Below are 22020 nucleotides of genomic sequence, written 5' to 3'. Positions count from 1 at the left end.
AAGAAGATTCTAAAGTTGCTTTCCTACTAAAACTGCTGGGTATGTTTGGAGTGAAAATTTTATAGCATCATTGATGCTATAAACAACATCCTGACTTCAGAGGGTCCTGACTGAGTCTGGGACCAGCTCTTCCTTGACAGCCACTGCCTAAGTTTGGGACTGGTGACATAGAGGGGGCTGAGGGCTCTGGGACATCTTTGAGAAATGATTCTGTTACATCATGCTTTGATGCTCTGAACATATAATGATGATAGATAAAATATAAATAACCAAATGGATGTAGTCAGGTTCAAAACAATTCTCCATCTTTGAGATCCAGAAACCAAATTTCAGAAATGGTTGGGACTGAAGCCAGGATTCTATAGGATTCTACTCCAGAAGTGGTAACAAGATTTAATTTCTGTGGGACAGAACTAAACTTGCTACTTAAAGCAGGGCAGAGAAGTTTCATTGCTTACAATAGAAGGCTAGAAAAAAAATTCTGTTGTTGATCAATACCTGGTATTAGGACTTTTGAGCTAGAGAGTTAAAGGGATAGGAAAAAAGATACAGTTTTATGACTTAAAACTGAATTAGCCAGATGCTGGCTCTATGATTCAACTAGCAAAGTCCTCTATATCCCTGTAGCACATCAGACATACATGAAATGCCTCATGAGACCTAGCCTGGTCTAGGAGTCTGAGATAGCCTGGGAGAAACAATGGCAAAAATATTAGCAAGGAAAGAATGAGCACATAGAAAAAATTCTTTCACTACAAATGGGCTTCAAACCAAGATTCCAAAATATGTGAATGAATCTAATGCTAGTAAAGCAGCAAAACAAAACAAAAATAATAAAAACCACAAACAAACAAAAATGCCAGCTGTTATGATACCAAGATTCCACTCCAGAAGAAATTAATTATATAGAAGAGTCTGACAAAGACTTTGAAATAAGTATGTTTAGAAGCTCGGAAAGATAAATGTAGGTAGGATTTCTACTAAAAGGAGTGACAAATTATGAAGCAAACCCAAGTATAAACAAAGCAAGAGCACTTGTGTTTAAAATTAGAAATGAAAAATAGTCCTTGAACTAAAAGTTTTGGTGGATAAGATAAACTCTAGACTGGAGACCAGTGGAGAGAGAATTCATGGTTTTTAAGAGTACAGACAATTACCTAGCTCAAAATAGAGGGACAAACTGACTTCTAATTGTGCATGAAACACAGTTAAGATACATGGAGCCGAAATCCAGACACTCCAGTCTTGCCTAATAGGAGTTCCAATAGGAATGAATAGAGGATGTCTGTGAGAGATAACATGGAAACTAAAGAAAACTGAAGAAAATAATGGCAGAAAAATTTCAGATTGGAGGCGTTATGTAAGTTCTCAGATTGAAATTGTTCTTTCAGTATTGAGCAGCAGTAATATACAAAAATATATGGTCAAGAACATGGCAATAAACTCTCAGGACACTGAGAGAAAGGAGAAAATCTTGAAGTCAAGTAGGGGGAATTAGGGAAGGCAGTTCCACCCTCTGGATTTTGGTCAAGAGCCTGGTACTGGAAGCTTATGCTGAAGATGGCTGGAGACTGGTTTCTCACTCTGATACCAGACGTGGCATTGTTAAGGACCAAAGCAGAACACAATTATAAGGAAAGCCTTCTTTCAAAATGTACTTAAAATGCCACTGTCAATTTACCTGCAAATGATCAGACTATAAACTGTGTTAAAACCCGGTAGGTGGGAGGCAGGGTAGGACACTGGCCTTAGTTATGGTACTCACAATCTGAACGAATTAGTTCAAGTCACTTCATCACTTCATCTGCACAGGAGGATAATCATCCCTCCTTTATCAGCTCTCCCAGTTTTGTTGCAAGTGAATTTTGTGCATAGGAGCTCTTTATAGACCTTACAGACAATTGTAGGAAACTGTTATTTCTTTATTATAGAAATGAATGTAACCTCTGGTTTTTTGACCTCTTGGAGTTCATATGTTAGATTTAGAAAAAGCAAGTAAACAAAAAATCCTCACAAAAAATACGAAAAATATTTCCAAAGCTGCTTGTTACAACTAAGCAAAAATTATCTTGGATGCACATCAAGTGTGGAGGTTTGAAATGAACCAAAGCCATGGGTTTAATCAGGTTATGTTTAGTATTTCTAAAAATGACTTTAGATAGAATTGTTCTATCCATTTATTCCCATTTTATATTATGAAAATAGTTAAGCATGTACCTAGGTTTAATAATTGTTAACATTTAACCACATTTACTTTATCTGTATATGACTATTTTTTTCTGAATATTTGGAGGCAAATTGTAAACATAATGCCATTTCACCCCTAAATATCCAGTATGCATCTCATAACAAAAAGAGTATCCACATAACCATAATGCCATTGTCATATCTAAGAAAGTTAATGGAAGTAAATACTCAATACCATTTCATAACCAGTTGAAATTCAGATTTCCCCAATTTCCTCAAAAGCCTTTTTTTTGCTGTTTTCTCCCCAAATTAAAATCACCACATGCTACATTTATTAGTTGTCTTTTTAATATCTTTCACCTGAGAATCATGCCTCCACCTTTTCTATTTTTTCTCTGCAACATTGGCTTTTTGAAGATAACAGACCAAGAATATTTTTGATTGGTGTTGAAGAATATTTTGGATTTGTATACTCCTCTCCTCCCGCCTCCCCCTGCTGCCAGGGTACTGCTTGTTTCTCTGTGCCTGTATTTCCTGAAAACTGGACTGTTTGTCTAAAAGCTTGGTTAGATTCAGGTTTACGTTTTAGATGAACGTACTTTATTATGATGTATTATACTACACATTGCATCACATTGAGAGACACATAATACCAGGCTATTTTATTGGTAGTAATGTTAAGCTAAGTAGTCTGGTTGCAGTGATTACCACCAGATAAATCCACTGTAAAGTTAAATCTTTCTCTTTGTAGTTATTAAAGGATAAAAATTGGGTAGCTCCAGAATAACTTTTCTCTTAAAGAGTTTTAGCATCCATTAATGAGTATCCTGGGCTCCTTTATTTGGCATTGCAAAATGGTGAATTTTCTGTCATCCCTTCTACTGTGAGTCTTTCATAAAGAACTTTTTCTCATCAAATAGGCATGAACTACATTTCCTCCTAAAAAAGCTTAGTGCTTCTGTGCCTTTAATTACTAATTTTCAGGATAAGAGATTTATGTAATAGTCACTTCCATTGGTGGCAACTAAGATTTTTTTTTTCCTTTTCTGTTCCTGAGGGTTGCTATGAACACAATGATTTTTTTTTATAGTCCATGTTTTGTTTAAAAAAGTCAAAGCAATTTATAACTGCAAAGTATATATATTTTTTTTGCTTGATGAGGTTCAATGTGAAGCCTAAGTCCTAATGGAATGTAGTTTGCTGGGGGGAGGGGGTGTTAATCAGAATAATTTTTTTAAGTATACATTATTAAAATCCTGATCACTTTTTTTAATTTATGAGATGCTCTTTCCTGAAAGTCTCTGAGTACCTTAACCAGAGTATAACTGAAAACAAGAATGTCAAAAAGGCACATTTAAATTGTTCTCAAAATCAATCAAAAATAATGAGGTGCTGGGAAAAAGTTGTATCCTTGATAATTACATCTATCAGTATCAGAAAACAAAAGAGAACAATCAGGAAATGACAACCCCACTCCCAAGTAGCACATTAAAAAAAGGCTAATGAAAAAAAGTCTCTTTTAAAAATTGTACTAAATTAGCATTTCAAGTAAATTGACAACTTAAGCGTTGATAAAGGCCAATCTGGGGCCCAAACAATGGAAGTTCTGTTTCTACTGTTATCTGCTTTTAGAAGAAATGATCTCACTTGACTTTTTTTTGTGTTGTTGTCTTCTATATAAATGGAAGTAATTGTCCTAAGGGAGGTGACAGTCGCCCTGTACTCCTTAAGGGTTAGGACAACCCTGGAGTATTGTGCTTAATTTAGGGTTCTGTTTCTTAAAAGGTTGACCTGGAAGAGAGTAAAGTAACCAGGATGGTGAAAACTGTTCAAAACGTTTCTATTCTCAATTTGAAAAAGGGTTAATGTAATTGTCATATTAGATAAGGGATCCAACCTCTTCTTTACGGCTCCAGAGCCTAGAGTTAGGACCAATGGCTGACAGTAGAAAAGCAGATTTGGGTCTCAAATTAGGAAGAAGTCCTTTACAAACTCAGCTGTACAGAGCTGGAGGGGATTTACTTCCAAGGGAATGAGCTCCCCAACGCCAACCAGCACCGTTCAAAGGTTATGATCACTTCACTTAAGGATGGTGTATGGGTGGGCAGGCATCTCTCACATATTTTGCTAAAAGTCTATCATAATAAGGATGCTTTAAAGGTTATTTAAAATCATTTTTAAAAAGAGAGATAGAAGGTAAAAATGAATTTTATGTCATGGCTTTCAGAAAGAACACCTTAACACCTCTCAATTTACATATCATTGCTTTGTATTTGGGAAATGTGAGCTGTGTGGGGAGGCAAAGTTCAAATTACAGCATTGTTAAGATCATGGTATACGTTGTTTTTGATGACATGAAATTCTTATTTCATTCAGCCCCAAATTTAGGAGCTTATAGATAAGAATCTGACTTTGTTAAGAATAGAACATAACATTTTAGACACTATCTTAAGAGTAGAATTAGTATTTGAATTATCAGCAGTGACAAAAGCCTTCTCCTTCAATGATAAAAGAAAACTTGTGTACATAGATCTTCAAATATGTCAGTTCATTTTGAAGGTAGTAGTAAGTGCTGGTATTTTATTATTTTGGCTTGTCAAGTGATTTTATTCTTTATTATTAGTCCAGGAAAAAAAAAGTCCTAGTATATTCCACCAACATATTCATCAGTCATCATTTTTGGAGACAGTTTTCGACATATTGTATGTTTTACTGTGCTAACAAGAGAAAAGACTAGCCATTAAGTTTATGTTTCTTTGTTTTTCAGCAAGGTCACATATCAGGAATAATGCTAGAAGTATGCTAATAAACAATATATAATGTAGGTCATCTGGGAGTAAGAAATATTTTCTAACTAGTTCTAAAGGGAAATATTGTTAAAAAAGGGATAGATGTTATTTACGCAACACATGTTGCTCTATATGTCACCATCAAAAGCATCTTGTAAACAGCTCAGTGCAGTAAATCTTCCTCGGTGATCGTCAGGGTTTTCAACTCCGTGTTAGATTTAGATTCAGCACATTCAATTCACGATATGCCTAATGTACAAAGCCTGTTAGGTTATTGAGAACGCTTCCATTGGAAATAGGCCTGCTCTTCTGTATTTTACAAGGAATGCTACAATCCTGTGTTGCAGAAGCTAATACTATGTTAAGTGGCAAGGAAAATTTTACATGAACAGCATTTATAATTTTAATTGCTTTTGAATTTACGCTAAATTTTTGTACTTGATTTTGATTTTGTTGAGTTCTTTAAAATTAATTATGATTTACAGACTGATATTTTTAATTGCTACGATTAGTGAAGCAATTTTATATGACCACGGATGAAATTATAATTCTGTAAGAATGCCTTAACAAACTGTCATTGGTGTACTTTTACAAATGTCATTTTTTTCACATTTGGGAGCTTTCAGAATGGTTTATTTTGTTTTCCAAGATGGTTTTTAATTGAAAATATCAAGTTTCATCATAAAGGAATTTATGTAACTGTGTTCTAGAAAACATAACCAATACTTTATTTATTGAGTTCACCTAAGATGTACTGAGCCATATGGGGGACACAGTGATAAAGATGTGAAATCATAAAGGCTGCTTTTATCCGACAGCCTAGCACTTGGAATTAAGAGAGCTTATTTCTCTTCTCAGCTCTAGGGCACTCTGACATCAGGCAAATTCTTTCTACTTCCCTGGGCCTCAGTTTCTTTATTTATGATACAAGAATTAATAAATTCTGTTCTCTCCCCTTGCCAGGACTTTTATGTAAAATGATAAAATGATGTTAGAATGCTCAGTATGGTCTTATTTCTATGGGAAAAAGTGAGTATTTAAAGGGTAGTATTGAGCAACTTCTAAAACACCTAAATTTTAGACTTCAGCTAAAAATTATAATTACTGAATGTCTTAGCTAGATTCTGCAAGTCTTATTGGCTGTTTTACTAAGGGGTATCTAGAAGTAACGTCACAGACATTTTGGTTGGAATGAAATTGTGATTGACCTATGAGGACATCAGTTTCTGAAACTCGGCCATGTGTTACAGATTTTTATTTTTTTTATTTATTTTTATTTTTTATTTTTTTTGTGTGTGTGTTACAGATTTTTAATATTAAACTTCTGTTTTTGAACTTAGGAATCCTTAAAAATATATTATGCCATAATTATGTGCCTCCATTTCTTCCAACTGTTGTAGCTAAAAGTATAATATTAGGATCAAACCACAAAATCTTAGTAAGAAACTCATAGAACTTTGCCCAAGCAGATCCACAGTAGCATAGTTAGCAAGACATATAAGGCCAACATCTTAAAAAAAAAAAATGCTGTGAGTAGTGTTGTTGTTTTTTTTTAAGAAAACAATAAAAAGTGCATGTGTCTAAGTAATTCTATTTATACTTGTTTTCTCAGAAGAAGACCTATCAGTGCATCAAGTGTCAGATGGTTTTCTACAATGAATGGGATATTCAGGTTCATGTTGCAAATCACATGATTGGTGAGTGACGCTCTAAACCTTATTACAGATAGCTTTTTCTTCTATTCGTGTATAATCACTGCCTATATAATTAAACAGAGTTAAAGATGAATTAATTGTTCAGCCATCAATGTTTTACCTAGGCATGATTGATTTTTATAACTATTATTAGGCCTGATAAAACATTAGCACATTTTATTTTCTGCAAGGGCTAGTTTAGACTTCTGCAGAGGATTATATATCTACTGACAGTCAAAACACAGGTGATTAACAAATTAAACTTCTAATCATTTTTGCATTATTGAAAACTAACAGGAATGGTTAATGAACTGGATGTTAGCTTTCCATAGAGTTTTAGACAGGTTTTAATTTCAGAAGTTATTATGGTAATGGCACTGCTGTGTGTTGCTTAAGCATCTTTGTATCAAAATCTAAAGTGGTGAGTTTTTGTGATAGGGAAACATAAATAATTTAAATTGCCATAAGATCGTTTTATATGTATGGTTTCAACAGCCTGGAAATAATCATGATCATAAAGATCATGTAAAGAATTCAGTAATCATTTTTTATTTCCCCACCAAATTTTACGTAGATCTTTATATAAGTGGTTTGGGTGAAGATCTTGGAAGTCACTCTCGGCCAGTGTTTTCAGAGGTTTTGCCTTTATCATATGGACTAGAGCTAAAAGGATAATTTTTTTCAGTTATTCATATTGTCCCATTATCCCTTAATTCCTCTGGGGTTACCTCTTATGTTTTTTAATTTGATAAGCACTTAGTAATAACACTAAGAGTTTTACCAGCCAATTAAACTTTATCAAGCAGATCTTTTTCTACTAGTAAAATGACAATTGTTATTACTTTATGCTATTTTTGTTACTCATTTGTGTTTTTATACTTCGAGAGTTTTTTATTTCATCCTCATCTGATCGTATTCTATACTACCATAAATAATTGTGATATAATACTAAAAAGTCCAATTAACCTCATGCTCTCCTATTACCAAATTCTTAAGACAAGCAAGAAAATTCAGCATTTTTGACTCTGAACTTGGTTTCAGGGGTAAACAAGTTTTATTATACACTAATCAGAAGCACTCTTAAGAATGCTCAGTGGAAGGGTTGCTCCAACTATCATTACTGATCATGAAAAGCAACCATAACAGAACTCCTAATTCTCTTACAGAAATTAATGAACATAAATTCAAAAGCATGTTAGAGAATTGACTAATAGTTTTTCAATAGGATTTGTTTTATAGTTTTTCAAATGACGGGTCTTTAGGAGGATAATTGCTTATCAAAGACTAAGTACATAACTGTGCAAAATGGAATGTACACACAACAGCCAGAATATTGATCACTCTATCTCTACATTTTCCAGATTTAAGCACTAATATTATTAGTGATTTTCTAATACATTAAATAACATGTTCTCCAATGTGATAGAATAACAGTGACAGCTTTGCTGAATATTTAGCAGGTAATGACAACATGTAAGAGAGATTTAAATAATGTGTTTCCTTGCAATTTTCTTTTATTTTGGATTCCAAACAGATATTCTTTATAAACTTTCAAAACTGCTTTTTGGGAGGAGGGGGTGGGAATGAAAAAGAATGAATTGTTCTTGCCAGGAGAAATGCTAATATTTTCCGTCTCTTTATATCTTGAGTAGAGTTTATTGGTGGCAGTCATTCATAACCCTGCTTCATGCTACAGTTTTACGTGGGCTTCAGTGAAAATGTTTCTTGGAATTTGCACCTTATGGAAAATTTAGCAAAATGCTGTAGGTCGTGCTTCTGTGTAGTTTTATTCTACATACATTTATTTTTGGTCCTGGATTTTGTTATTCACCCCAGGAACCAGAGGAACAGATTGAATATATTTTTCACCATGATATTAATGTTCTTGTCCATACATCAAATTTGAATTGAATGTTGAGCAGTGAAAGGACTTTTTTGATTTTCCAATTTAAGTATCATTTGGCCATAAAATTCATTGGTTTGTCCTGGTCCTTCTTTTTAAATTGCTTTATACCTTTCCTTTTATATTTCTTTTACACTCCTTGCAACATTAGTGCGTTCCCAGGGCTTTCTCCCTCTACCTTATGTGGATTAATATGACACTAACTTTCTCTTGGGATCTGAGCATTTAACAATTCACCTTCTATCAGAGAAGCAAATTCTATTCCTTTCCACAGAGGGCCTAGTTATTTAATATTCATACTATTTTTAATAATAAAATATGTAATTCTCTTGCACTTGAGGCCTAAACAAATGAATAGCATCCATTTAATTGTTTTATCTGTTGACCATGCATCCAAGTCCTTAAACTCCAGTCGTGTTGTTAATATCTACAGAAAGCGAATGCATAATGGGATGATGTCACAAAGGCTAAGATATCCTTTTTTAAAATCCCAGTGTGATACTTAGTCTTTCAAATGAGGCAAGCAGCATTATTTTGTTGACTAAAATACCTCCATTGAGGGTAGGTATTTTTAGGTTGTGTGTCTGTGTATGTTTTTTGTCTAATCAAAAAATAATCTCAACTAGACATTTAGCAGGAAAGAAGGATTAGAGACTATCTGAAAAGCCTCTTACTCTTTTTGTTAAGAGGGTATATAGTGTTTTTGCAGATTTCACTCTACATTTCAATCAGTCTAGAGGAAGGATTATGTCACCTGATGGAGGTCTGCAGATGACCCAATGAGGTGTAACTTCTTTAACCAAGTCATTTGCATTTGCTTCTCTGTAGCACACATGTTTAATGCAACTGCAGTGTCAGACGACCTCCATGCTTCTTTCTGGAAGTGCTGGTCTCAGGCTATTGGCCAGGGACATTTGTGAAAGGAAAACCATCAATGTTTCTACCAGGTACATACCGGAGATGCTCTGCTTTAAGTGCTGTTTTGCAGCTAGGTGTGGACACATGGTCTACGTTGCAGGGATAATTACTCAATAAAAATGCATCAGGGATTTGACTTATGTCTATTAAGGAAAAAAAGAAAACCTCACTTTCCACTACATTTTGACACAGTTTCAGTAAGAAATCAGACCAGTGACTATTTAGGGGTTTCTTTTCTTCTTTACACACACGCAAAAAAGAGCTACAAAACATTTTAACAGCTTTCCTGGGGAAAAGATTTCCCTCTTTTCAAGTCTGCACAGATGAGAAATTTTTTCTTGTCTTCCTTTGTTCTTTTCACATAGTTTATGTTGGCTTTTGACCTGAGAATACAGAAAGAAGCCATTGTGTATTATGTCTTTTAATTCATTTTTTCCTAGTCTCTATCAGCATAGTAAATATTTATTGTTATTTTCTTCTTTGAGATTTCTGTTATTATTATTATTTGGTATGGATTAGCACAGATAGAGATGAAACCAGGGGATTTAAATGTGTTTAACCCAGCAAAGGAATTGCCTCATATAAAATTATGAGGCTCAACAGCAGTAGAGTAAATTTGTAAGTGCTCTGAATAAAGGGCTGTTAGGCATGTGATAATATAAAGAGATGACATTGCCAAGAACTATTTATGAGAAGCTTAATTTTTTCACTCTGATAATTCTTGACCAATAATTACCAGCCTCTAATTATCTATTTTAGTTAGAAAGAAATTTCGATCACTACGGAGGTTGGCATTGCAACCAGCGTATAAATCCCCAAAGAGACAAATGTGTTCCAAACAGCCACAAACAACTGTCTCATGAAACATAGTGAGCAAATTGCAAACGGCTGGTGGTAGACAACCAGCAGTACACTCACCATCGAAGGCCAGTCCGCTTGACAAAGAAATGATCAAAGGGGAGAAACACCATTATCCTTGGAACTGATTGCTACACTCATGGACTTTGGAGGATAAGTGGTGAGGATATAGCTATGGCCATTTCCAGGCCTCCTTTTCAAAATTCTCAGACAGATAATATGAAGCGAATGGGTATAAACCATATACCTAGGAATTATTTTTAAAAACTGATTTAGAACTGATTACTTAATAAGCTTTGGGTTTTTTGTATTTTTCATCTGAAAAGAAAGACCAGTGCTATAATGGCAAATTTGTATCTAAGGTGGCGGAGCACCCTGTTTTGTGAAAAAAAAATGGGAAATCCACAAATAGTCACTAATAAACGTGTCCTGGATAGATCAAGGATGATGCTTAGAGCATTTAGGGGAAGCAAATGTATTTATCTCTTAGAAAAGTAAAGCTAAAATTTGGAACTATAAATGATAACTAATAGGAAAACACTGATGTAAGGGTATTGACTATTTTGGTTCAAATCTCTAATACTCAGTGTTTCGTAGTTATAATTTTTAAAAGACCACAAAAAGATTCAAGTTTTCTGCAATGCACATGGGAAGATATATACCCTATGTGTTATGTTCCATGCGATATACATCACTGATGTCAAGACAAAAAGAATGCATAAATCAGTTTTGTACACTGTAGTGAATTTTTAGTCTGTTCTTGTGGCAAGTGACATTCATATGTTCTGCAATTTGTTTGATGCCCAAGGTCACAAATGGCATTCTTTTCCTTCCATTTCTTTAGTGGATGGTGTGCTGTGTGACTAATCTTCATTATAGATTTGTGACATTCAGTATCACTTCTGGAACATTTCAGCTTGAGTGCTCTTGCTTTACAATAGACTAAAACCAATATTTTGAGGTCTGTAGTGGTTTTGGATTTTATATGTCTTAAGGGGAAATATCCACAGATAGGGATCTCTGCATAGGAAGATAAAGGACCATGTTGCACTTTAAACTCTCAGCTTTCATTGGCAGTTTAAAAAAAATGAATAGAAATGAATCTACAGTAATGCATCTATGTGAGGGGATATATATACACACATATACATATAAATAAATATATATATTTATGTCTGTATATATATACACACACATATATATATATGTATCTGCACTATCCTAAGAAACTCAAAGTCATTAGATTCTTTGTGGAGTTTGCGTTAATTCTAAATGACAAGACTATTGAGTTCTAAGTCATCCTTTGATAGCTTACAAAACTCAGGGAATTAAGAAACAAGCATTTGGTGTTAAATATGATGAAATACTGGCTTATTTCATCAAGAGCTGGATTAAAAAAGATGAAATCTGGACAGTTTAATGGTACCAGAAAGCTACCCTCATGTGGGCAATGCTGGCTTATTTGAAAAGCCCATAAAGGGTTTCTACATGGACCATACAAAAGGGATACTTTCTCTTTAATAGCCATCTGTACAGGAGAGATGAGAAGTGGGCCAGGTCATCTCTCCTCAGCTGTCATGATATTAACGTAGGTAATGGAGCAAGCTCGGCGTTCTGCTGGGTGTTGTTTTTCATAGATGTTCATCGATTTACACAGATAATTCTATTTATTTCTTAGCGTTGGTCCAAGTGAACCAGGCACAATAACAAACATCAAAGCATTTCAAATGACTTTATCTTTGTTGGTAACGTAACTTTTGTCTAAAAAATGGTGTCACACCTACTGTGCAGATGGCTGCATGATTTGTAAACCAGCCAAAACATTTAAACAAATGTGTGATCTGGGGATAGATTAAATAAAGGATAAAATGGAGTGTGGGCCACAAATTCTAATAATCAGATGATTTTAAGTTGTGTGCAGTGTGGAGTGATGGTCACAGTGATAGCAGGGAAAGCTTGCCAATGACAGCAAGGTGCCTTATAGATCTCAGGATGGAGCCTGTGGCCTGGTAGGCCTCAGTTTGAGAACCGCACATTTGCTGTACAGCTGGCAGCTCTGTATGGGGACATCAGATAAAACTTATGTAAAATGAAGTGTTATTGCTTAGTATGAAATTGTTCAGAGAGGGAATTTGCAGACAGTAACTGAAAACAGAATTCATGGTACCAATGAAGCAGACTGTAAATATGAAGAGGGTTTAATTATCTGCGCAATTTAACAAAAATTCAAGATGTATTCAGAAAGGACATACGCAGGCATAAATAGAGCATAGCTACACTGTTTACTGAGTGCAGAATGGGGCTGCAGGAACTTATCAAGCCTCTCCTATAATAAGGTTTCCTAGAAACAAAGACATTTTAAAATAAAAGAAGCCAAAAAGACGTAAAAAAAAAAAAAAAAAAAAAGTCTTTCTAGAATAAGATAGTTTTCAAGAGCTCATCTTGATTACTCGGATTCTTATTTCTGAAACAAATTTTAAAGAAAATCTCTGAGCCCATTTCTTAATTTTGGTGTTAAGCTACTAAAAGAAAGTCAGAGGTGTTTATCCTTGTTTTGTGTTTTAGCCTGCACCTAGCAGCTTGGATTTAGTTAAAAAAAAAAACAAAAAAAAAAACTTGCAGTTGGTGGAGTTTTTCATCTACAAGCCCCTAACAAAACCCCTGAGCCATTCCTTGTGATGATAATTTTCCATGAGACCGAGGGTTCAGATCAAGTCCATAGAGAGGTTGAAGATTCAGTTTCTTGCGACATTTTAAAACGTACTGCCCTTAAAGAGGCCTCCGAAAATTGTTGTTCTCAGGCCCAATTACTAGATGCCAGCCTTCCATCCTAGGCTCTGTACAGAGAAGCTGGGGAAAGAGTCTGTGCCAGATGGATAGTTCCATGTGACTGGCTGAGACACACTGGCCGGGCTTCTGGCTCTGGTTTGGTCCTCGCCTTTGACTTGCTGGAGAATAGGCCACAAGTGTGTCTCTGTTTCACTCCCCTGCTTGATATGTGGATTCTCAAATGCCAGTGTCCGTTTCTGAATGAAGTTTGCAAAACATTTCTGAATGGGAGGCACCGAGAGTCATGGACAGTAGACACGAAAAGATGGACCCCGCCTGCACCCGTGCCCACGTGCACACACACCCCGTGACCTGCTTCCCCCAGGTTCCTTCAGACACGTAAAAAGTCAAGGTCTCTGCTGACCCAATTCCAGAGGTCATTTCCTAGTTTCTGGGCTGTTAATAGCAGTAAACAAAAGAAACAGAGCCAATATGGAGAGTGGGTATCGAACTTCAGCTGCTCATATTGTTGCATTTGGTGAGCTGATGGGGTTTCGTAGGTCACCTTTAGAATTATGCCTATGACAGCAGTAGCTACCTGCCAAGATTGCAAGGTATCTCACAGCTCTCAGGATGGCGCCTGTGGCCCGGTAGGCCCCAGTTGGAGGGGTACACATTTGCTGTACAGCTGGCAGCTCTGTATGGGGCAGCCGTGTGGGCTGCTAGGGAGCTGGAAAGGAGACAAGCATGAAATTTCTTCTAAACCCAACTCTGTTTTTCTGTACTGTTGGCTGCTTCTCAGTTCCTTGACAAAAAAACCAATCAGGCACCCTTTAATCCGCCTGTGATTACCACTGGTATAAAAAGAGAAGCATAATGAGGAAAAATGCCTCGTTTTGTTGCCTTCAAAAGCCAACAAATTGGAGTTAACTTGACAGGAAGTGGCTTAATAATTAGATTATTTATTTATTCCTGACACATATCCCCCTGTTACTGGTCTCAGGAGACCCTGTAGATGGTACGATTTTCAAGCTGCCATTACTTCGCTGTCTTCTGCGAACAAAGAAGCTACTGTCTATCAGTCAATTAAACGCACTCTTTAAGCAGAGGCTTCGAAGACCTCAATGGAGAGAGCCCTGGGACACTGTGGCTGATGATTCCTTTCTCTGTACTGTACATCACACTCTCAACTACAGTCCCCACAGAGATGGAATAAAGTCATGCATTAAAATATCACTTGTTGATTTGTTTGCTAATGAAGAGCCATTGAAATGTTTGTGTATTTCTATGGCAAAATTGTTGATAAAAGGGCCTACTTGCCTGCATATCTGAGTTCATCTGCTGTGAGTGCTTATTTAAGAATTATTAAAATTAAAGTCGATAAACAACAGAATAAAAAAAAACACCCTCAGAGAACAGGAGTTTTCTTGCCGTCTTCATCAAATTAAGTGAATAAAGTCAGGAAAAACAGAGGAATTGGTGTCATCTTGAGCTCTTGCTTACACTGCATTAATCCAAACATGGTTTTCTCTGACATAAAAATGTAAGTCGTTTTCAGAGTATCTGGGAGCTACACCTTTTAGGTGTGAAAAGATTTCAGAATCCCTTCGTGAGAGTAATATACTTGAAAATTTTGTTTTTTTTTTTTTTTCTTTAAGACGAATGACATTTTTGCTGCCATTTCTCTAACTCGGTGAGTATGAGCAGAGGCTTTACTAGGGAGCTTAGTGGGGGCTTTTACAACCAGACTAATAAAACATCTATGGCACGTCAGACTCAAACTCACAGTCACATGGATTGTAAAGAAATACAGCTTTCCTTCTATGTTCCTCTTCCTGTTTTCTTTTTTTTTTTACCCCTTTTTCTTTTCTTAACATTATTTTATTTCCATCTAAGTGGTGCTGACTTTTCAACCACCATGTAGTTAAGGTTTTTATCCCTTAATATATTCATCAACTTCTTACTACTTACTGTTTACTGTGTACAAAGGTTGCCTTGGCTGGACTTCTCTGGCTCCCATTAATTGGTTTTATATTTTAAGAGTACATCTGCTGTTAGGTTGGAGGTCTAGAGGTCTGTCTAGGTTGAAAGACTCAGATAATATTGTGACAGCTCTCTGCTGAAATGTTTAGCTATCGCTCTGCCACTTAAAGGGATAAATTTGGGATTTAAACCAAGGCCACTGAACATTGAAAAGTGTCCCCTCTTCCTCCCATCAGACTTTGTAAATGTAATCAAGGTTTTAATGATAGTTTTCATGATTACCTGACAACAGGCTGTAAGGAATTAATTCAAGACATCATCAGATGGTCATATTCCTTATTTCTACCCTGTTATTCCAAGTCATTTTGTTAGAAAAAGCTTAGATACTCGGAGGTGTTCTCTAATAGAAAATGAATTTGAAACCCTTTCATTAATTGGTGATTAATATATTTCAGGATTAGTTTAAGCAGGGCCCTACCTCCTGCCCAGTCAAGTATGTTCTGGTTAATATCCAATTATCTGCACCTTCGTAGTTATTATGTCTTAATATTTCGGATATGATAACCAGAAACTTGAGAGTAATGCTAATGAGGAGCACAGAGCAAGAATTAACCAATGACATACTCAATGATCCTTGGTGGGGAAAGAATCTCTTTCTTCCCCTTAATGCCTTGCTTCAGCATCTTCTGGGCCCTGACTGAAAAGTAAGACTTTCAACCACAGCAGGCAGAACTCAGAAAACGAATCATTTTCTCTTGCAATACTAGGAACCTGAAGGTGCAGTTCACCTACAAACATTGCTTAAGTTTATTTTATGGAGACTAGGAATAGGCAACGGAAAGCCAGTTTGTGTCTTCAAACAGGAAACATCATGTTCTGCAAAGCCGCAAGTTGTTACCTCTCCAAAGGATGTTTTAATTCAGATGAATTTGAAATGCCTTTAATATTTCACTGAGGAAACACTTTTCCCTGCTACCTTTAGTCTTTCTCACCTCAAATTTATCACCACGATGTATACATGTTGCGCCCCTGTCGAATTTTTTGTGCAGGCAGTTTCACTTTCGAACAATCTGACGAGGCTCCCCTAGCAGTGCCTGCCAGGGTAGTATGTGCTGCTTCAAAACACGTAGCTTTAAATAGTGCACTTTGTACATTACCCCTTTATATGCTGTATTGTAATGAAGCAACATCAGTAAATTGCAATGAAGGGCGATTGTTGCATGGGGATGACTACTACACCTTGGGGTCCATTTGCACCAGATTATTCTTTTTATTGTTATTATTACTTCCCATCTTCTTTACTCTCTTGCTGCCGAACTTGCTGTTGGCCACCGGTGCAACACAGAGGGGATCTTAAGGAACATTGCAGGCATCATTTTTTCCTCTTAGGCGCATACCAATCACTGTTCAGTTCCAAGCTCAGATATCCTGGGGGCTTTGTGCGTCTTTATTGATGCTACTTTACTCTGTTGACTTCATTCGTAATGTCCTTCATCTTCATCTTCTTAGGCGAACAAATTTACTGTGAATAAAAGTGATCCGTTTCTTTTCAAACATTTCGTGTAGGTGTTATAAATTTGTAGTTGGGATGATCAGCTGATCCATCCCTTCCCCCAGACAGGTTTAATAATTTAACGCAGGGGATTGAGAGGGGATTACCGTTTAAGAGAAAGATTTGTATTTGCAGTGTCTTCTTGGATTTCCTTAAAACACAGATTAAAGTCATTATGAATATTATATGCATTCGTAACATCTCTTTACAAAATGGCTTATTTCCTGCCCCCAACCAACTACTGTCCCCCAATAACTAATAAATAAAATAGTGTAGATTTAAGTGAGGGAGCCTCAGTTCTTATTGAACGGAATTGTAAGGTTTTAGTTTAGGGATAATTATCTGTGAATTTGGGGTGACTCTTCATCTTTCTACCATCATAATTTTAATACCTGTGTCCATTTGTTTTTTCAAATTGTTAGTGCAGCTGTTGTTCTGTTTTTCTTTTCCTAAGGCTGGGCTCCTGTGCAGCATTCAAACTAAAATCTAGAATTAGAGCTGACACACCTTCAATTGAACTATCAAGTCTTTTAAAACTGCTTGGCCAGTGACGCCAGTCCCGCGCTATTTGACTGTACATGCTTCCGATCGTGGGCCAAAGAGCATTGATTTTTAGCTGTCATTTCTAGTGCACATACTGTAGAATTGAAATTTAAACCTTAATCCACTCAGTAATGCAATTAATTTTTAATGCGCAGTAATACTAATTGAAATAGCCTGAATTTAGTAAGTCACCACAAGACATTTTCAAAAGCAAGAGTCTCCACTGAGAACTGGAAGGACAGATGATCATTGTTACAGTGTTTACAGGATAAATGCTTGCTCTGCAAACCTCAGTGGAAAGGGAGTTTTCTTTAAATTAGACCATAGTATATCTCTGTGAATAGAAATATCTCAGAGAGAATTCTGACCCTCTGCCCACCAGAACAGGTGAAAATTTTTCTGATTAACTTTAAAAAAGACAGCATCGTATTAGTTAGAAATATCTTAACATAGTATATGTAAAAAATTATATTAACCCAGTTTTTTTTTTCAAAAGAGCAATCATAAATAGTTGCAGATGAAGTCACCTGCCGACAGTGTCATGGTCAAAAGCAACAATCTCAATGGGTAATCTCATTATATGATGTATATTTGAGATACTGTTTCCAAATTTGATGAATACACATACTCTCTCAGCTGCCTATAAATCTGTTGCCTTGTTTTGGTATATTTATATTCCTGTAAACAAAAATATACTCTACTTGTATTTCAAACTGTGTTCCTTTAGCTTTTGCATATTATTTCAAAATGCCCTTTTAAAAGTTTTGTGAAGTGGTTCTTTTTTTTCTAGCCAGAGTAAAGCAAATTCTGCGCAGTAAAACCGAGTAGGTTTCTAGTCATTTCTACACTAAAAAGGTTCTCCATCCACATTTATCTGCTAGTAAATGAGGACTTTTTAAAATGCGTCAGTTCTACTGATGAATGGGCTTGTGAGTGTTCAAAATGAGCACCAGCATTGCTTTAAAAAAAAAAAAAAAAGGCCAGCATTGTATATCATGCTTTCATGGCTCTCACATTATAGTATTTAATAAGCTGATAGTGCTGTTAAATATTTAGTAAAGGTTCCCTTGTAACCCTGCTATCTATTCAGATGGGATTTGAAGACATTTTTTCAGTACATAAGTAAAAATGATGTTCGAAAACTTGAAGTGGTTGTAGCATGGCATCTTTTCTAAATGAAGTGTGGGGTAACACGGTGCAAATGAGGTCAACAGATTCATGCCTACCAACACCTGAGTCATTTCACATGCTTTGAACTCAGGGTTCGAACTGGTTTTCACTTTGTCACTGTTAAGTCAAAGTTCTCTTGGGGTTATTTACATAGCATACTAAAAATGACATTATAGTATTTTAAAAACAAAAAGGAAGCTCTTTACATTATGACTATTTTAAGCCGTCCTATCATCATCAGTGGAGCTTTATTATAGACATTTTCTCTTTTTCACTGAATAGAGGGGAAAAGAAAGAGATGAGGGCAAAACAGTTTATACTCCACTCCCAGCATATTATCAAATCCAGTTGGGGTTTAGTAAGTTAAATCTATTAAACATCTATTTTGGGTATACCATGGCAAATACTGAATAACAGATATTGTTTTACACACTCATATGATGCAAATGGATCATCCTTATCAGCTCTTTCTTATCATATGTGATAGTTACAATCTAAATAGCGGTTATTGTTCCTTTAATCTGGAATGACAATTGGTTTCTAGGATCCTTATGCAAAAATATTGGCAGTAAATATGATGCTAACATCATTACTGTCATGTTGGTGAGTCAGAATTCAGATCTAAATCTTTCAGTGCTCTCACTGTGTTACTAGTTTTGAAGGTGTAAAGATAAACGTTGGTAGTTTGTTCAGATTTGTATGTAATGTGGTTTGCTCTTCTAGGAGCCTATTTGCTTGACTCTAATTTTCATCCTGTTTTATATGCAGCCAGTGACCACAGTATTCATTCAAACTGCACAGAGACACACCTCATCTGTAAAACACAGTGTACTGATCTTATTTGCTATTTGTATTCTCCTAAAAAGAAACACAGGATTCATATGATGGCGGAGGGGGGGGGTAACATTTCATTTTGAAATGATGTATATCACATACATGTTCATATCAAAGAAATGCATGATAAAGGATGGATAAAGGAGATAGCTTTAGGTATACATGAAGCAGGATAGAAGGAATGTGATACAGGGTTCATATATAGGTGTGTTTAATATGCATTGCTTGATGTATGTTGACCTCAGGTTACAAGAGTAGAAAATCCCATTTTCCAGCTTGTTTCAAATGTAGTAAAAATGCTGCTTCAGTTGCTTTATGCTACTCACATTGGGAAAGGTGCTTATACTGTGATAATTATCATCAAGGAATATTAATGCGTTCAGCATTTGTAACCCAAAAACTCATTATAGCTTAAGCTGTGCATCATCTGTGAAGAGAGAACTTTGCCAGAATTCGCTCTTCACAGGGGTTGCCTCCTGCTTGCTGCGGAGTGGTCAGAGTACTGCAAGAGGTCACTTAGGCTATTTTTGAAAGCTGAAGTTTTGCAGTTTTTGAATCACTACCTTCTGTCTAAAGAGCTTATTGTTCTTGCCTCAAAATGTCCCTTTAATTGAATGCATAGTGAAGTGCAACTACTAATAATAACAATAATAAACAAATAAGGAAGTAACTGCGTAGAGCTGCATAGAATTCAAGAGGTTGGCACATACCATCCATAATTGAAGTATTGGTGTCTTTCCTTTTGTCATTGAGCAAAGGGATTCATTTACACCAGTTTCCTTAATGCAGGTGCCCTTGGGTTTCAGATAGAAATGCCCCCACTGGGGCTCCACTTCACAGCCCTCTGGCTGGAAATTGTGTAAATAAGACTGCAGGGTCAGCCTTCCCTTTTTGGCAGCAGTGTCCTTAATTAGTCTGTGACAGTCTTTCACATGAGCCTACACTGTTCCTGGGGTCATTCCTCACACATCTTAGACATCTACCTCGTGTGCACATAGATATTTTTGTATGTCTGTTGAAAATCATTCCCTTAGGGGAATATTGACATGGTAGGAATGAGAATCCCTGGGTGTGTCCAGAATTCTATAACTTAATCTGATCAAAATATCTGGTTAGGTGGCTCCGTGATAAATTCTAGGTGGTTAGTTTCATAAGAACATTGTGCCCTCACCTCAGGTTGGCAGCTTGTTGAAAAGGAGCTGTGTGTCTGGGATATTTTTATGTGATTAAATTCCATTATTTTTCTCCCACTGATCCATTGCTTGTCATTTCCCATAAGCGACACTGCTCTGTACTGGATGTTATAGTTTGTGTTAGGCCAGGCAAAGAGCACTCACTAATACTTACTCCTCCCAGGCTGTCTGAATTTGCAGGACTGCTGTGTTCCTGAGGTCGAATTGTGACCCTGCCCCTGCCCCTGGGAGGACTAGAAAAATATGTTTCATAACTTCTCGTAGACCTATATGAAGAATAAGAAGGAAAACCATGAAGCCCATAGGCTCCTTTTAGATGAACTCTAAGGTTGGCATTCATCAAGCAGGAAAGCTTACCGTTGTGTGGGAGCTTCTTTACCGTGAGGGGTCACTGCTGGGGGTGCTGAGTCGGTCCTAGCGGAGGGCCCAGAAGAACCACATAATCATTCATAGAGCCCAGCAGACATGAATGCACAAGTTGATAATCTGGAGTCAACTTTCCCAAATGGAACTTACCTCTTAGAATCACTTATAGGAAGGAATGCTGACAGAACGAGTATACCCTGAATTCAGTGCAGGTATCATAAGCTTGTTCCAATGGAAGCAATCTGGGTTTTATTTTGTTGTGTGGGTTTTGTTTGTTTGGGTGTCTGTTTTGTTGAATGGGACACAAGCTTTGTTTTCTTCAGTGGTGCCCCCATGCCACAAAATGGTTGGAAGTCCCAAGCCAGCACCCTATTCTCATTAGTTTTGGGTTGCAATACTGACATAATAGTTGAGAGATACAGTGGGTACAGATCTTCTGTGAGGATGTAAACTTAATAATCTTTATGAATTTTGAGTAACTCATAACTCCACTTCCTCGCCAAAAGAATTATGAAAAGATTGCTCTAAATCCTTCAGCCATTCTCTGCACTTGTGATAGATGCCATCCTCTTTACCTTGAGGCGTTAGAAATGAAAGTGTGGTTTTCTTTTTTCTTTTTTCTTTTTTCTTTTTCTTTTTTTTGCAAGAGATAAAAATGTATACTTTTATAAGGAGCAAATTGCATTTTCATGTTTAAGTTCACTATTTGCACTTGATGTGGTGAGATCCAAATGTGAAGAATTGCCTTTGACATTATTTCTCTGTCTCCTGCATCCTGAGCTTGCTGCATTATTATGTTGAAGTGCACCATCGCATGGGATAAATGTGATGCTGAAAACCTGGAAGTAGGGAAAAGATTGCATTCTGTGTCCAGGCTGTTTTAGATAACTGTAACTTCTTTACTTACTGACACAGTTTAATTTATCTTAGTAACGATACATTCAATAAAATTGTGAGCCTATGTGTCTTTTAGGTAAAATTTGTAATCTTCCAAGTGTTACGGGTTGGGGTGGAGGCATAAAAGGGCTCTCATTTCTAAATGAAAAGGTAATTTAAACTTTCTTTAGAAGTCTGCTTTACATAATCTATATCTTGAACTATCACATGTTATTTTGTAAACTACAATTTAAAGTACATTCATTTCAGAGGTCTTAAAATACACTCTTGGTTTCTGAATTCTCATTCAGATTTTCTCTCAGTAACTATGGTTTCCTGATTTTTTAATGGCCAAGATTTTTTTTTTAAATAGAATTTTTGTGGA

The 22020-nt window shown here is 36.2% G+C and overlaps 1 protein-coding gene across 4 annotated transcripts in view; it reads left to right on the top strand.

The window, feature by feature from the left end:
- ZNF521 (zinc finger protein 521) overlaps positions 1–22020 on the top strand; it is a 275207-nt gene that overhangs the window by 140160 nt on the left and 113027 nt on the right. For 3 of the 4 annotated variants that reach the window (XM_077900307.1, XM_077900306.1, XM_077900304.1), the window contains one exon: positions 6589–6673. In XM_077900307.1, the coding sequence (XP_077756433.1) occupies positions 6589–6673 (85 nt within the window). The remainder of the gene's footprint in view (positions 1–6588; positions 6674–22020) is intronic. The other variant, XM_077900305.1, reaches the window with a different exon arrangement.

The sequence above is a fragment of the Canis aureus genome, chromosome 6 (assembly GCF_053574225.1).
Source record: "Canis aureus isolate CA01 chromosome 6, VMU_Caureus_v.1.0, whole genome shotgun sequence".
In the NCBI taxonomy this organism is placed as follows: Eukaryota; Metazoa; Chordata; class Mammalia; order Carnivora; family Canidae; genus Canis; species Canis aureus.
This window is presented reverse-complemented; position numbering and strand designations above follow the sequence as displayed.